The sequence below is a fragment of the Xenopus tropicalis genome, unplaced genomic scaffold, assembly GCF_000004195.4.
Source record: "Xenopus tropicalis strain Nigerian unplaced genomic scaffold, UCB_Xtro_10.0 Sca7, whole genome shotgun sequence".
In the NCBI taxonomy this organism is placed as follows: Eukaryota; Metazoa; Chordata; class Amphibia; order Anura; family Pipidae; genus Xenopus; species Xenopus tropicalis.
In genome coordinates this window covers 40,967-57,206 of record NW_022279353.1, presented here as the reverse complement: position 1 = coordinate 57,206, position 16,240 = coordinate 40,967, and the positions used below count along the sequence as shown (strand labels likewise).

General features: G+C 42.6%; 1 protein-coding gene across 1 annotated transcript; it reads right to left on the bottom strand.

Moving 5' to 3' along the window:
- Window positions 1-5,702: 5,702 nt before the first annotated feature.
- LOC116408198 (SLAM family member 5-like) lies at window positions 5,703-10,829 on the bottom strand. Its single transcript, XM_031894893.1, has 3 exons — window positions 10,763-10,829; window positions 6,121-6,441; window positions 5,703-6,017 (listed from the first exon to the last, which is right to left on the bottom strand). Exons 1-3 carry the CDS (start codon window positions 10,827-10,829, stop codon window positions 5,707-5,709), a joined length of 699 nt encoding a protein of 232 aa, XP_031750753.1. The 3' UTR covers window positions 5,703-5,706.
- Between the last annotated feature and the right edge of the window lie 5,411 nt (window positions 10,830-16,240).

The window sequence follows — 16,240 nt, the reverse complement described above, 5'->3', positions numbered from 1 at the left end:
TTTATTTGCTTTAGTAGCCACAGAATGACACTGCCTGGAATTAGACAACTTGCTATCTACAAAAACCCCCAGATCCTTCTCCATTAAGGATACCCCCAACACACTCCCATTCAGTAGATAGTTCTCTTTTATATTATTTCTACCAAAGTGCATAACTTTGCACTTGTCCACATTGAACCTCATTTTCCAGTGTGCCCCTTAGTGCTCACTTACAGAGTGCTAATCCGGTGCTTGGTGCAGAGAGCAGCCTCAGGAGACAACACTCAGCCCTGGGTTTGCAGCCTGCCTTAAAAAATGTCCAATAAAGACCCATGACTGAAGGAGAGATTTCAGGTGATGAAATATGCAATAATGATTTGTGGCGGGGGAATTCCAAACGCCAGCAGCAATCGTCCTAAACACACAAAGGAAGATTCCTCTGCGTAGAGATAGTAATGCAAAAAGAGCTTGTCACAATATATTTCTAAAATATACTTTCTAAAACATAAAAGTGTTATTGCATTAGGTCAGATCCTGCTGAGCTGGTATTACTGGTTTCTGTTGGCGAAGCACTTTGGAAACAGCCATGAAATGCTGAATTGTTTTGATTTTACTCTTAGGGGGCAGGAAGTAGTATTTGACTTTACTCTTGATTTTTAGTCTTTGACCTGGTTAAAGCAAACACCTAGGTTAGAGGGCATTCTAGTATTTCTTACAGAAGCATAAGAATTTGACAGAACTACAGAAGAAGACATAGATATTCTTTCAATAATCTCATTGACATAAAGGGAAATAAAGGGATTTAGTGATGTCTGACTGCTTGTTGTAGTGCTGTTGTGCACTGCTGGTGTATACACAAGTCATAAATGTGGATTCCTACCCTACCTGATGTATAAATCCACAAGAAAAAACTGAACATAAAGTATCAATCCACTGGGAAACCCTTTGTATGTAAATAAACAGCTCACTTTCCCCTTCTTCAACTTTTACATAATGAATAGTTCATTATACTGAGGCTTCTTAGTGAATGTCTGATTTGTTTTTATTGTGCTTGTAGGGATCAGGAAACAGGATGACTTTACTCATTTTCAGCCTTTATCCTGATCTTTGAGATGAACTTGTATTGCTCTGATATTCTGACCCAGATAGAAAAGTACATCCTAAAAGTCTTGAGTTTCCAGACTCCTGATTCTCTGGATCTCAGGATTTTTGACACAAGTGTGAGATTCAAAAAGATCACAAATAGAAGCTTTTGAGTACTTGCATGAAGTTGACATCTTTGTGGTACAAGGAGGATGCTCTTCTACTACAGTCAGCTGCATGGAAAAGCATCAATCCAGAGAAAAGAGAGACTGGTTGTAATTAGTGATGAGTGAATCTGTTCCGTTTCACTTTGCTGAAAAATTTGCAAATCTTTCAAAAGATCCGCGAAACGGCGAAAAATTCGCGAAACGGCAAAAATGTCATGCAGCAAAAAAAATTGTCGCCCACAAATATTCTTTTCGCGGCTATTCTTTTGTTGCCCGCGGCTATTCTTTTGTTGCACAGCTATTATTTCGCCGCCCGCGGCTATTCTTTTGTCGCACAGCTATTATTTCGCCGCCCGCGGCTATTCTTTTGTCGCACAGCTATTATTTCGCCGCCCGCTGCTATTATTTTGTCGTGTGGCTATTATTTTGTCGCGTGGCTATTATTTCATCGCGTGGCTATTCTTTTGCCGCCCGCGACTATTCCTGGCCTGGCGAAACATTTCGCCCATCACTAGTTGTAATGTACAACAGATTCATAGCTGTGCTTGCATGCACAAATTGGAGGAGCAGATTTATCAAAGGTTGAGACAAGCAGGGCTGGAACTAGGGGTAAGCAGAAGGGGCACAGGCCTAGGATGCAGTGGTGTTTTGACGCTGAAAAAATCCATGGTTGGAATTCAGTGATTCAAATTAAGAATACCTTATTTGATAAAGCTGCTCCTAAAAAACTAAACTTTACTATAACATTTTCCTGGAGGTAAGAAGGGATACACATGATCTACCTGAACTGTTGGTCAGATGTTTTGTAACCCTTTCCTGGCACACTTCTGCAGAAACTTGATTACATTCACTTCTCTGTCCTGTGCATAGTTTAGAAGAGCATGAATTCTCTTTGCATATAGAGAAAGATATTGGGAACTGGGATTTATAGCCCAGTGCCTCCACTTAGTGGACACTGGGGAGCATACTGCAGGGGGATTTCCACTAGGAAAATAAAACACACACAGTTTGCAGCAAAGATAAACTTTATATACAGTAACAGATAATTGTAAAATACAAACAATATAACATTGCTTTGGGAAACTTGTGTGGTTTCAACCAACTTCTGGTTCAGTCTCTCTCAGGACACAGTCCCACACTCCCCTCCTGAAGGAAATACCCTTGTTCACTTCAGTCCTGGCAAAGTCCCTTCCCCAGAGCTCTTTCAGTTCCCCAGGTAGTGCTACCTGCCCCAAAGTCCCTTCCCCAGAGCTCTTTCAGTTTCCCCAGGTAGCGCTACCTGCCCCAAAGTCCCTTCCCCAGAGCTCTTTCAGTTTCCCCAGGTAGCACTACCTGCCCCAAAGTCCCTTCCCCAGAGCTCTTTCAGTTTCCCCAGGTAGCACTACCTGCCCCAAAGTCCCTTCCCCAGAGCTCTTTCAGTTTCCCCAGGTAGCGCTACCTGCCCCAAAGTCCCTTCCCCAGAGCTCTTTCAGTTTCCCCAGGTAGCACTACCTGCCCCAAAGTCCCTTCCCCAGAGCTCTTTCAGTTTCCCCAGGTAGCGCTACCTGCCCCAAAGTCCCTTCCCCAGAGCTCTTTCAGTTCCCCAGGTAGCGCTACCTGCCCCAAAGTCCCTTCCCCAGAGCTCTTTCAGTTCCCCAGGTAGCACTACCTGCCCCAAAGTCCCTTCCCCAGAGCTCTTTCAGTTCCCCCAGGTAGCGCTACCTGCCCCAAAGTCCCTTCCCCAGAGCTCTTTCAGTTCCCCAGGTAGCGCTACCTGCCCCAAAGTCCCTTCCCCAGAGCTCTTTCAGTTTCCCAGGTAGCGCTACCTGCCCCACAGTCCCTTCCCCAGAGCTCTTTCAGTTCCCCAGGTAGCGCTACCTGCCCCAAAGTCCCTTCCCCAGAGCTCTTTCAGTTTCCCAGGTAGCGCTACCTGCCCCAAAGTCCCTTCCCCAGAGCTCTTTCAGTTTCCCCAGGTAGCACTACCTGCCCCAAAGTCCCTTCCCCAGAGCTCTTTCAGTTTCCCCAGGTAGCGCTACCTGCCCCAAAGTACCTTTCCCTTTGGAATGGCAGTTAGCAGGCACTCGAAAAACACCTGTCCTCACACAGGGGACACACTTGAGACTCACACCGAGGTACAGGTATCCACCAGCAACTAAGCAGACCTCTCTCTTGATAAGCTGGAGCTCAATGCAAAGCAAAGCACACGTTGGTGGTTACTCACTCCAGATCTGGCTGGCACTGCAGCAGGACATCCTTTATAACCTGCTGGCCCCACCCCACCACTCCCCTTTAAAAAGGCCATTGACAGGAGAAAAACACTTCTTCATAGAGGGAACAAATGGATTTATTCTATAAATTCCTTTGGCCTCCTGGGTTCTAAACAACATGAATGACTTGTGAGTATTCTGTGAGGAACTGGGCATTTAGGTATTGAGTTTATGCTATTTGATATCCACAAGATATCCCTATCTTTTGAAAATGCTCTATATTTTATGTGACGTTTTGGGACTTTTGATATACAGTACAATTATCTTTGCATGGTCTTAGGACGATGAACATTTTGTGCCAAAATTTTGCCAAATCTTGTTTATATTTGTTGCCCATGTTATTCCTATGCTGTTGCCTGGGTTTAGCACCCAACACAGCCTGAAACAGCTTTGGCTATTTGTTAGGGTAAGGTACAAAAATACATTATATTGTTAAAATGATTATTAACCCAATTGTAAGTTTACATGCTGAAATGATAATTTAGGTATCCGCTACTTATGTATCACCTTTGTTGGACAGTGCTCTTCTGAAATTACTAAAGGGATAAAAGGTTTCTGAGGATAAGCTTTCAATGTTCTTCTGTGGCAGTAATACAGCATTCATGTGAGCATATACTGTATGTTTGGCATAGAAGTTATACCTATTAGTCATATACAGTACATATGTGTCTATTGGCACTGAGGGGCAGATTTCTCAAAGTATGAATTTATAGCTCATTACAGTAAAATTCTGCCAGTTGCTATTCATTTCTATTTTTAGTGGAGTATTTATCAATGGGTGAAAGTTCAAACTTACCATTTGATAAAAACACCTCTAAAAATCCCATAGGAATGAATAGAGAATGGGGGGATTTCTCTGTGGTGAGCTCTGATCTCACACTTTGATAAGTCTGCTCCTTAATGAAGTATATGATTGGATGGTTGGTTAAGCCAGGGATCCCCAACCAGTGGCTCAGGGGCAACATGTTGCTCCCCAACCCCTTGGATGTTGCTCTCAGTGCCCCCAAACCAGGGAGTTATTTTTGAATTCCTGACTTGGGGGCAAGTTTTGGTTGAATAAAAACAAGATTTCCTACCAAATAAAGCCCCTGTAAGCTGATAGGGTGCATAGAGGCCCCTAATAGCCAATCTTAGCCCTTATTTGGCTCCTCCATGAACTTTTATGGTGCTTGTGTTGCTCCCCAAGTCTTTTTACATTTGACTGTGGCTCACGAGTAAGAAAGGTTGGGGATCCCTGGGTTAAGTTGTACATGTGTAGATGTGTTTGCTTACCTTGAAAATATATTGTATGTGCACATAAACACACTGTGCAAGTCACCCATTTCCTCTGTGGAACTGTGAGCTCCTCCTAGCCAACCATATGGTGGTTAAAAGTATATAAGAGAAAGGGCAGCAGCAAAGATGGGGCAGTGATGGCGTTTCTCTTCCTGTCTGCTCTGTGGTTGAAAGATGAAACCTAAGCGCTAAGGTGCAAAGTTTTTATATTATTTGCTTTTTGAACTGTTGTAACATTGTGTGAAGCAATACAGTAGCCAAAAGACTAAGTAAAAGTGATCAAAACACACTCCCATATAGGTCAGTGTCTCACATGGGTATAATTCTACAGCATATATTATACTTTTAATTCCCAGAGAAGTTTTAACATGAAAAAACCCTGCTGTAAATAAATAATTTAGCATGTAGCAGTGCCACTTCTCTTATCTTATTTATATTTAATATTATTACATAATATTATTTTTTATTATTATTTATTTTCGGACGAGAAGTACAATAAGAGACAGTATAGCGATTCCAGTGAGAAACACAAACAATTTAATCCAGCATACATTTCCTGTAATAAACAGAAAAAAAAATGAATAAGCATTGCTGTAATTAATGCCCACAGAGCAAATATTTGATAGGATTCTTATTAATTTATTAAGCAACCTTGAGGGGCAATTCTGTCCTCACTGCCTCCCTAAGGTGGCCCAGTCTATGCAACTGAGCTCAATTCACTAAAAAAAGCAGCAATTTAAAAAAATGCCATTTCAGCTTTTTAACACCCCAGGTAACCTGCAGGCCATTGTAATGTTCCTGTACACAGGCCAATAAACTGCCAACTCAGTTGAGAGTAGCTGAGCGTGCAGGCAGTTCTACCCAATGCATGGGCAGCATAAGGAATATAGTGCATTATTTATACCATGATCTTTTCTAGGTTGTGACTAAAAACAAATCTGGACATTATTAAAGCTCTACTTACCAGAATGTCCCACTAACGGCACAGCATAATGGCAGATATCATGTACATAAACACTTTGATTCTTTTTATCTCCCGGGTTTTGTACCAAACATAGCAATTCCATATTGTCTGCCCTATTGTGCAGGGATATCTCCACTGTGCTTCTCCCAGTATAGTGCTGGTACCCAGGGCCTTTATATCTGTACAGCCAACTGAGGGACCCCGAGGATACGTTTCTTGGAACGGAACAATGAAGAGTAAAATTACACCAAGTCTTGCTGTTGATAACTCCTTCTGTTTTTATGTCTGGTAATGGAACAGGTTCTGTTATAAAGGAAAATATGAAAATAAATTGACCAATTTTTCTAGGGTCCTAGTATATGATGGGTTTATTGATTATCACAGTATTTTCAGTTATAATACATACCATAGACAGTGAGATTAAAGCACATCGTCTTGACAGTTGCATTAATACGTGTAATTAAGGCCTTATAGACATCACTGTCCTCCATCCTCAGCTCTCTGATTCTCAATACTGTTCCCCCATCAGATGCTTCCAGGCGGTTGGTGAACTGTTTGCTCTGAACTGACAGATGTGGATCCTGGTATTCTGCCACTGATAAGGTCTCTCCATTACGTTTCCGTTCCCAGATCACTCTTATGATAGAGTTTGTCAGCTTCGGATGGTGTGATAAGGTGACAGACTGGTTTAGGAGCCCACTCACCTGGAGAGGAGCCTCCTGTCTTCCTGTAGGGGACCGTAATAGAAAGCATAAGAAGATGCAGTCACTACAGTAACATTTGCCTCTCTATCTACAATTGGTGACAACCACATTTAACCCTTTATGTGCCACAGAACATATATTCCATTCAGCACTTACAGCTGGGAAAGTGGAAGGGTGGCTTTGAAAACTCATTCCCCCTGGGGCAGACGTGCCAGACCTGTGGCCGCACATGACAGCAGAATCATAAAGACCATAGGGCTAATTTGTAAGTACAGTGAGCAAAGTGCACTTTTAAGTGCCACTTTTTCTCCCCACAATACGGAATTTGCAGCTTTAAACTTGATAATGGAATGGAACGATGGCCAGCTTTATAACACAGTAGGCCAAACATCCACTATATCTATATCATAAAGGATTTCATGAAGCGGTTTAATGTTAATCTTTTAATCTGCACCAATGGGGTTTAAGCTTCCCAGTGGTTCTTATCAGTTTCTATGTACTGTTTTACCCCCAGGTAACTCCTGTTTCTTCTCAAGGCCTTGTTTGTACCCCCATAATTTAACTCCCTTCACAGAGTTTTGGTATAATGTGCCTTTACATTTCTTTGTAGGAGGGTATAAAAAAACCCTCCCTGTCTTTTGTTTTTCCCATAATGACTCTGTCCTGAGACAGAATCACACAAAGCCTGTGTTAAAACTTTTCCTTCTAAATCAAACAACCTTCAGTATCAACATTTTCACAACAGTAATTTAAGTAGAAAGACATATGTACTCATTTTGGATTCATCAAAATGTGTACTTATAATATCTAAAGCTTTCTAAAGTCTGCTCACCCTAATGGTCTCTGATGACCCTTAAAAAACCTGCGGGAGCTTATTTTGCAGTAGCTGAAGTGACAGCCATGAAAATTTGTAAGTACTATTTTAATTTTCTGGTCTCCACGTGTCACATACTTTGGCAAAGACCACTAGCATTTAATTTTAGAATTAAGTTGATACCTAATTTATATGTGGGAGACAATATGCTCTAAATTGCAAGCTTTGAGGTGAATTTTAGAAAAGCTTTGCATTTTGGTAGTTTGTAGTAGAACCACATATTTACCCATTTCAGAATTGTCAGAAATGTATACTTTCCAAAAATGTATGGGTTTTCTACTTTTAGTTTATGGGCTTGTAATCTGAAGTATCCACACTTCTTGTGCAGTGCCTTAGGAATTTAGTATTGTATGTATGTATGTGTATATATGTATGTATAACTTTATTTATAAAGCACCACAAGGGTACGCAGCGCTGTACAGTCTTACAATACACAATTACACACAGGGGGGACAAGTGATATAATAAATACAATAAATATATATAAATGCACAGGGAATAAGGGCCATGTGGTATGAGACACAGAAGGAAGGAGGTCCCTGCCCCGTAGAGCTTACAATCTAAGTGGTTGGGTAACATACAGGCACAAATTGGAAGGTAAGAGTGCATCAGGTATGGGCATTTGCCCTTAAGCGCAGGACTGGGCAAAATAATGTCTTAGTGCTCCAGAAGGTAACAGCTGGGCTTTTTCTTAAAGAGAGTGGGTGAGTTTTCCCTACGGAGGGATTCAGGGATAGAGTTCCAGAGGGAAGGAGCAGCGAGATAGAAAGGTTTAAGATGGAGGGATTCAGGGATAGAGTTCCAGAGGGAAGGGGCAGCGAGATAGAAAGGTTTAAGACGAGAGAGCGCAGTGGGTGTGGGTGGTGTAAAGAGACGGAGGCTCTGAGAGGAGCCGAGGAGACAACCAGGAACATCAGGGCCGCCGCTCCCTATAAGCGGAGTATGCAGTCTGCATAGGGCACCAACTCCCAGGGGGGCACCATCCCAGCTGCTCAAATTTTTTTTATATATTATAACATACCCCCCAACACTGTCCCGCCGGTTTTTATAGCGCATCCCGCTGTCCCAGATAGTTCAATCAATCTATGGGGGCAATTGGGGGCACTTACTATGGGGGCATTGTCTATGGGGGCTATTGTGGGCATTGTCTATGGGGGATATTGGGGGCTCTCTGTGTGGGGCCCCTATAGTAGGTGTTTTTTATTATTTTATTTTTACTTCCGTAAAATTTGGGGGAGGGGGGCATAAAAGTAAATTTCTACTTAGGGCACCCATTTGGCCAGCAGCGGCCCTGAGGAACATGCAGGGAGACCAGTGAAGAAATGTAGTGAGGAGCAGAGGAGTGAGGGGATATGAATGTCAGCAGAAGGATTTTGTAAGCTATCCATAACCCCCAGCCAGTGTGCCAAAGTACCAGGATTAATTGCAATGCCATCAATAGTTACAGTGAAAGGAGCAGAAGGCTAAATTAAGTTTGAGCTGACGTTGGTTCATCCAGGAGGAGATAGCCAGGAGGCAGTTACCAATCTGGGTTTGAACATCAGCGGTTAGTGCAGGGGGGGTCTAAATATATCTGGATAACAACTGCATATAAGTGATATTTAAAATAAATAAGGTCTCCTAAAGAGAGAGTGTACAGGGAGAACAGCAAAGGGCCAAGCACAGAGCCCTGAGGTACCCCCACACTAAGCGGAACCCCCACAATGAGCGGAACCGGGGTGGAGGATTTGTTAGCAAGAACGACAGAGAAGGAGCGGTTAGAGAGATAGGAAGAGAACCAGGATGCAGCCTGATCCCAGATACCCCAGATCCAGCATTAGGACAGAATGGTCTACAGCAGTGCTGTCCAACTGGCGGCCCGCGACCCCCCTCTGTGTGGCCCCCCACCTGTCTGCTTTGATGGCTTACTCTTGTGTAAGCTTTAAATGGTATCAGTACTGTGATTAACTGCCCCCCTGCATGGTTCTCACCTCAGATTCAGGCTGTAATCAGGCTGTATTGTTTAAATATGTAATCCCCTGTGTTGTTCACACCTTTTAATCCCTGCATTGTTCACCCCCTGCAGTGTTCACACCTCAGGCTCAGGCTGTAATCATCCACATTGTTCCCCTGTTCACACCTCAGGAGCAGTAGAAACCCACAAATAATCCCTGCACACTACAAAAAGAACATATACTGAGGTGGTACTGCAATTAAAAAGTTTTTTAATATATAGTTATTGTGCAGACTGTAGGAGCAGTGCCAGCATTGTGTCACTGTAGGCTGCCTGTGTGTGCCACACAGGCAGGGTAGGGAAGGCAGAGTATGGCACACACAGGCAGAGTATGGCACACACAGGCAGAGTATGGCACACACAGTGAAAGTATGGCACACAGGCAGGGTAGGGAAGGCAGAGTATGGCACACACAGGCCAAGTATGGCACAAACCAGCCAAGAATGGCACACACAGTGAAAGTATGGCACACAGGCAGGGTAGGGAAGGCAGAGTATGGCACACACAGGCAGGGTAGGGAAGGCAGAGTATGGCAAACACAGGCAGGTTAGGGAAGGCAGAGTATGGCACACACAGGCAGGGTACGGCAGGCAGAGTATGGCACACACAGGCAGGGTACGGCAGGCAGAGTATGGCACACACAGGCAGGGTATGGAAGGCAGAGTATGGCACACACAGGCAGGGTAGGGCAGGCAGAGTATGGCACACACAGGCAGGGTAGGGAAGGCAGAGTATGGCACACAGGCAGGCAGAGTATGGCAGGTTTTTGCTGTACTACAACCATTAATATGGGTATGGTCATGTGATAACATGGGTGTGGTTTCAAGTGGGTGCGGTTTCAAAAAGGGGAGTGGTCAAAACTGGCTTCCATTATCGGCCCTCCACCACGTAGGTCGGAAAAATTCCGGCCCTCGGTACAACAGAAGTTGGACAGCACTGGTCTACAGTATCAAAAGCAAAGGATAGGTCCAGGAGAATGAGAACTGAGTAGTCTCCTTAAGTAGTCTGCAGTAATCTACTCAAAAATCTCCATAAAACTATATATATTTGGTATTAGCCCACTTTGGAGAAAATATACTTTCCAAATCAGCTGTATTTTCATGCATATATTAAAATATATGTATGATATGTGTATTATGAAAAAGTATGATTTATACATTTACAGCAAAATGTTTACACTCCATATAGAAAGAAAGCGTCTGGGTGCCAGAATCCTTTAGAATAAAACAGTTTTTGTTTGCTGCTATATATATATATATATTCCAAAAATTCCACAAAATAGAAAGCCTTGTGAATATTATGCTTGGCTATGAGCCAATACCTGCAGTGCAATAAAATGTTAACAGATTTATCTAATAAAGACACACAGATGAAATAAATCACTCGTAACCATCTTTTTCTGAAAAACATCCTGCATTAATATAACAATCATGACTGTCAGAGCTAAATAATAGTCTATCTGTAATGTTGTCCTTACCCAAGACCAGCAGGAGAGAAGGCAACACGAGTAGAATTGTGAGCTCTTCAGACACCTTCCCGTGCATGTTCTGTGGGTCTGGGCGCAGGGGTTATACAATGTGGGGGAGGCAGAATGTGAGATAAAAGGAAATGAAATGACCGTACTTTATTATACACCTTCTCTGTAACCACTGGGTTCCTTCCTAGGAGGCTGGGCAGTCCCTTCATAGGGGAGTAAAGTATAAAACTGCTTCAGCTTCACGTGTTATAAGATGTAGACCCTGATGGGATACCTAAATGGCACATATATACACAGTAATTACACAGTTTCACATAAATATTGTATCAGTAGCACCAGCTTCCCAGGATCATTACAACAGCAAGGTGCACAATACATAAAAAGGATCTGTAAGATAAATTCGTATTAGGATGGGTTATTGGGGGTCAGTGGGGTATCAGTTTATCTGAAAATGTGGGTTTCTGTGTAAATCACCAAGTCAGACAATACACATTCCATTACTGATGCTGTCGGTGTAAGCATGCTGGGTGTGATACCATTCTCATTGGTAAATGGCACACAAGTTGTAATACACGCAAACCCTATATAACATTGAAATTCTAGGAAAACACTGCATTGTGGGTAAAAAACAGAGGCTGAAGCTGCTTGTGCCTGAGTTTAAGTGGCAGAGTGAGTCTGTTGTATATATATGTGTATAAGTCTGTAATGGTTGGGTTTTTGAAACAACAGAAGCTAGGGGGCAGCAGAGGAATCAGGATGCAACCTGCCCTGTCCTTACTGCCTGCCCTGTTGTTAAACACTAATATGTTAATAAACACTACCCATGATTGCATGTTCTACATGCCCTTGTCCATTATAGATATGAAATACACAGGAACAGGTATCCACTGAATATATCCTGGTAGACGAAGGACAAAAAAATTGAAGAAAGAGCAAAAATTTAGCAAAACACATGGAGTCAATAGGTATTTTTTCTGACTACAAATGCATTAAAGTCAATGTGTGTTTTTTTTTTGCAGCATTTTTCTCTGTGTATTTTTTTTGCTGCAAATTTTTGCCGTAGTTTAGTGAAAAAGTTCGCCTGTGGTGAACAACGGAATTTCACTATGAATCTGTCCCTGGCGATCTCAAAGTGTAAAAAAGTGAATATTAGTCACGTTTGTAAAACAGAAAAGTCATCCAGATGGAAAGGATATGGATGAGTAGTACGTAAAGGGGCGATTGAAGGCAAAAGAAGATTAAAATCACAGAAGGTCCAACCTTTGGCCAAGGACCCCTTGAAATTTATTTGATCAAGACTTCCTTAGCTCACGATATGGGTACAGAAGTAGGGAAATATCAGTGTATCAGTCATAGGTCCAAGTATAATTTTTTTCCCAACTGACCTCCAAGCTTGACTTTTAGGTGTACCTAGTAGTAGAGCAAATTGCCATGACCATTACTGGCCTTCAGACTGAGCCCCCCTGTCACAGCTACAAGCCCCCCAGGGAGCCAGCCACATGTTGAGGAACCACTGCTGTAAAGTGAGGTCTGATTTAAAGATCTGCTTGTGGAATCATCACCTCTCTGTATTACTACTGCCTCGTCATACACTGCCCAGTACTCTCCTGGCTTGTTCCCACGTTTGTTTACATAATATTCACTGAAATAACACATAACGCTGCTCGGTTGTTTGCACAACTATTCCAGAAGTGTCGTTCATGACATTTATGGAGGTTGCTTTGCCTTAAGGCATTGTTTTGCACATTGGCGTGAAAAGTACAAACACCATTGTTTCATTGCACTTAATACTTTAGCTAAGCTCCTATTTGATAGCAACTTTAAAGAGGCAGTTTACCATGAAACTAGCACAATGCAGATCGTGATATTTAGAGACAATTTGCAACTGGTCTTCATTTGTTTGTGATTTTTTTTAAATTATTTAACTTTGTATTCAGCAGCTCTGCAGTTTGGAATGTCAGCTGTTATCTGGTTGCTATGGTCCAGTTTTCTATAGAAGCTGAGTAATGCAGCAATCGTACACCATAGCCTGCACTCAATCAGATAATCCCGGTGCTCAGTGAGAGAGGGATCGGCGCCCCCTATCCAGAAATAGAGATTCATACAGGCCCACAGTGGTGTTTTCAGCAGGGAAACCCCTTTACCCCAGTTTAATGCGGAAGTGCAACATTTTGGGGGCAAGGCCCCTTTGTCAAGCATACAGAATCAATGGTATAAATTCCTTTATAACACCCTGTGATTACCATTAAGAATTAGATGCATAGAAACCACTGCAATTATTATTTTTATTATTATTAACATTTATTTATAAAGCGCCAACATATTCCACAGCGCTGTACAATAAATAGAAAACATCCAATTGTCAGTACATGTATGACAAGGCTTAATAAGTCCCAGAATTGCACAAAGCCTATGGAAGGATCATGTACCAGTCACACTATGCCCCGTGCTGAACATGCTGGGCATGAATGCCACATGTTTTAGCTACAGCATACAATCAGCCAATCATAAGGCCTGGTTTCATCAATAGGGTTTAATTGTGGAATTGGACGCATAAGGGTGGGAGCAGGAAACAAACTTCATAAGGGGTGTGGCTAGGGCCAAAAAGGAGTTTGGACCGTATCTACGGGAAAAGGGGCGTGGCCCGTCACTTTTACTGGAAGTGTGCAGTTTGACGAAAGGTATTGACACTTTACTACTAATGATGGCTAGTACACAGACTGAATATAGTGAGTAATGCACCTCTTGTTGTAAAATACAGGGATATTAGAAGTCACAGAGGAGTTCCATGACCATATAAAACACCTATGCAGAACTGAATACAATAAAATGGCTAAAAATGCAATAAAACCACTAAAAAGGCACCAAAATCACAAAAAATTCCGCTATTCCTGAAGGAGCTGCAGGAATGGGGGGGGGGGGAGGGGTACAACTTCCTCTTTTGGTTTGGTCTGGGGGTGGAGCAAGAAAAGCAAGAACAGCAGGCACGTATTTTCCATGTGCCTGCTGTTTTCTATGGGACCCGTGGGCGATTGCGCCCACGGAACTGAAATGCAATGCAACCTCAATATGATCAATGCAATTGTTAATGAATGTGGTTTACTGATGTTAATTACTTTACTCTGTACCCTAGAGTTAACTTATTTAGTGGCATTACCCCTCTTTAAAGGAGATGAACCTGCAACACATGAATATAAACTTGCAAACAATGCTCTTATAAGCTTGTCAGTTCTGTTGACCAACCTGACGGAAAAACAAGTGGAAAATCTTTCGCTGCTCCGTTTGTATCCAGTATGTCCACATTCTTCATGCAAGTAACCCCAGGGCAGTGTAACTTTTTGGGAAGACACCTTCTGCCTGGGGCCCAGAAGTTACAGATTAAACTCACTTGGGAATCCCCACATTGTTGTTACCTTTCCCTAATCATTATGATAGTTCCCTTTTAAGACTTTATATTATATTAGCAGCCTTTTTTTACATAGTATATAGCATTTGGATTTGCTTCTGCATCTATCTCCAGCACCAAATGCAAAGTTTTGGAATCAGTGAGGTCCAACTAAGTTTAAGACGTGGTTAAATCATTTGTACATTAATAGTAAAGGCTAAACCTCATGGGAGTAGGATGGTGTCGGACACACAAAACACATTGCTACAAATCGGCTGTAGTTGTATGGGCTTAAACAGTGCTGATTAACTGCCCCCCTGCATTGTTCCCATGTTTAAACATGTAATCCCCCGTCCTGTTCACACCTTTTACTTTCTGCATTGTTCACCCCCTGCATTGTTCACACCTCAGGCTCAGACTGTACAAAACAAAAGTTTTTTGGGGAGTGAAACACCCCAAAGAAACTCAGCGCTTCTCGGTGATAATCCTTAGTGAGAAGTCTTCAATGTGATCAAGTGCAGCTTCCTCTTGAAATCAGCTCCCCTTTAGATGAGCCTCAAATGTGTATGTAGAAAATATCGGTGGAAGCGCATAAAATAAAACAGAAACAAAATATAGTGCAGACCATATGGATGATATGTGCACCAAATCCCAAAAGTGCTCCACAAATTATTTAAAACAATGTGTAACACCCAAACGTAGTGTCTAGTATAAATGCTCACCAGACACCATTACACATAGAACATATAGACCAACCCAGCTGGGCCTTGATTGGAGTAGGGTCAAAATCCTCAGTATAAAATGGAATGGAAAAAGAGGCAATAATAGTGTAAATAGTTTAATGAAAAGATAAAACCCTGCTCAATGCAGGCTACTTACAGTAAGTACAGCGATAAAATGGTAAAAGGTAGAAGCTCAATGCGTTTCGCGTGCTCTCTGCACGCTTCCTCAGGAGCCAGTAAAGTGTGTAGTACCCCCCTACATCCTAGAAAGCTCATTTATACCCATTCCCCAAGTGCTAATTTCAAACAGCAGCACGAACCCGGAAGTGAAGGGGGAACGACGTCATCGTTACCATAGTAACCCGACCTCACAATAGGCACTCTTACGCAACGCTCACGTTACCATGGTGACGCGTCTCCCGGAAGTCGGCACATACACACTGAACGCCGCCCAAAGCAAAACTGTTGCCATGGGGACGCGCAGTTAACAGATGGTACAGGGCATAGTATTTCAAAAACTTAATGGTACAGACATATATAGATAAGGCTTAAAAATATTGTAACCACTGATGTTTATAAATCTATAAACAAAATGAAACAAAATAAACTCGTTCATAAGTGCTATAAGTCATAACGTGTATCCCCTAAAGTTTCAGGGATAAGATAAAACCCCTAAAAGACCAATATAAAACAGTCTAAGACATGGGAATGTTTATAAAGATTTTTTTTTTCTTCTTTCTCTTTATCTCTTCTTCTATTCCTTTAACCTCTTTATCTACTCACCCATTATAGACAAAAGTTCAAAAATTATAGATTAAATTAAAATAAAAATTAAAAGGCCGCCAGATCTAGGTCAACATTAAGGCCCAAGGGCTGTAGGGTATTACGTTTAAAAATCCAATAGGTCTCTCGTTGTCTGAGCCTGAGCCTGTAATCACCCCCATTGTTCACCTGTTCCCACCTCAGACATTGTGTCACTGTATGTAATGCATGCCCTATGCTGCCTGTGTGTATGGCAAAGCATGGCACACACAGGCAGGGTAGGGCAGGGAGAGTATGGCACCCACAGGCAGGGTAGGGCAGGGAGAGTATGGCACCCACAGGCAGCATAGGGCAGGAAGAGTATGGCACACACAGGCAGCATAGGGCAGGCAGATTATGGCACACAAAGGTAGGGCAGGTAGAGTATGGCACACACAGGCAGCATAGGGCAGGCAGAGGATGGCACACACAGGCAGCATAGGGCAGGCAGAGTATGGCACACACAGGCAGGGTAGGGTAGGGAGAGTATGGCACACAAAGGTAGGGCAGGTAGAGTATGGCACACACAGGCAGCATAGGGCAGGCAGAGGATGGCACACACAGGCAGCA

Coding starts and splice junctions, on each gene's coding strand:
- LOC116408198 (XM_031894893.1), bottom strand. CDS start 10,829: ATGCACGGGAAGGTGTCTGAAGAGCTCACAATTCTACTCGTGTTGCCT. Junction 6,442..10,762: donor TTCTCTCCTGCTGGTCTTGG/GTAAGGACAACA, acceptor GGTCCCCTACAG/GAAGACAGGAGGCTCCTCTC. Junction 6,018..6,120: donor CTTTAATCTCACTGTCTATG/GTATGTATTATA, acceptor CCTTTATAACAG/AACCTGTTCCATTACCAGAC.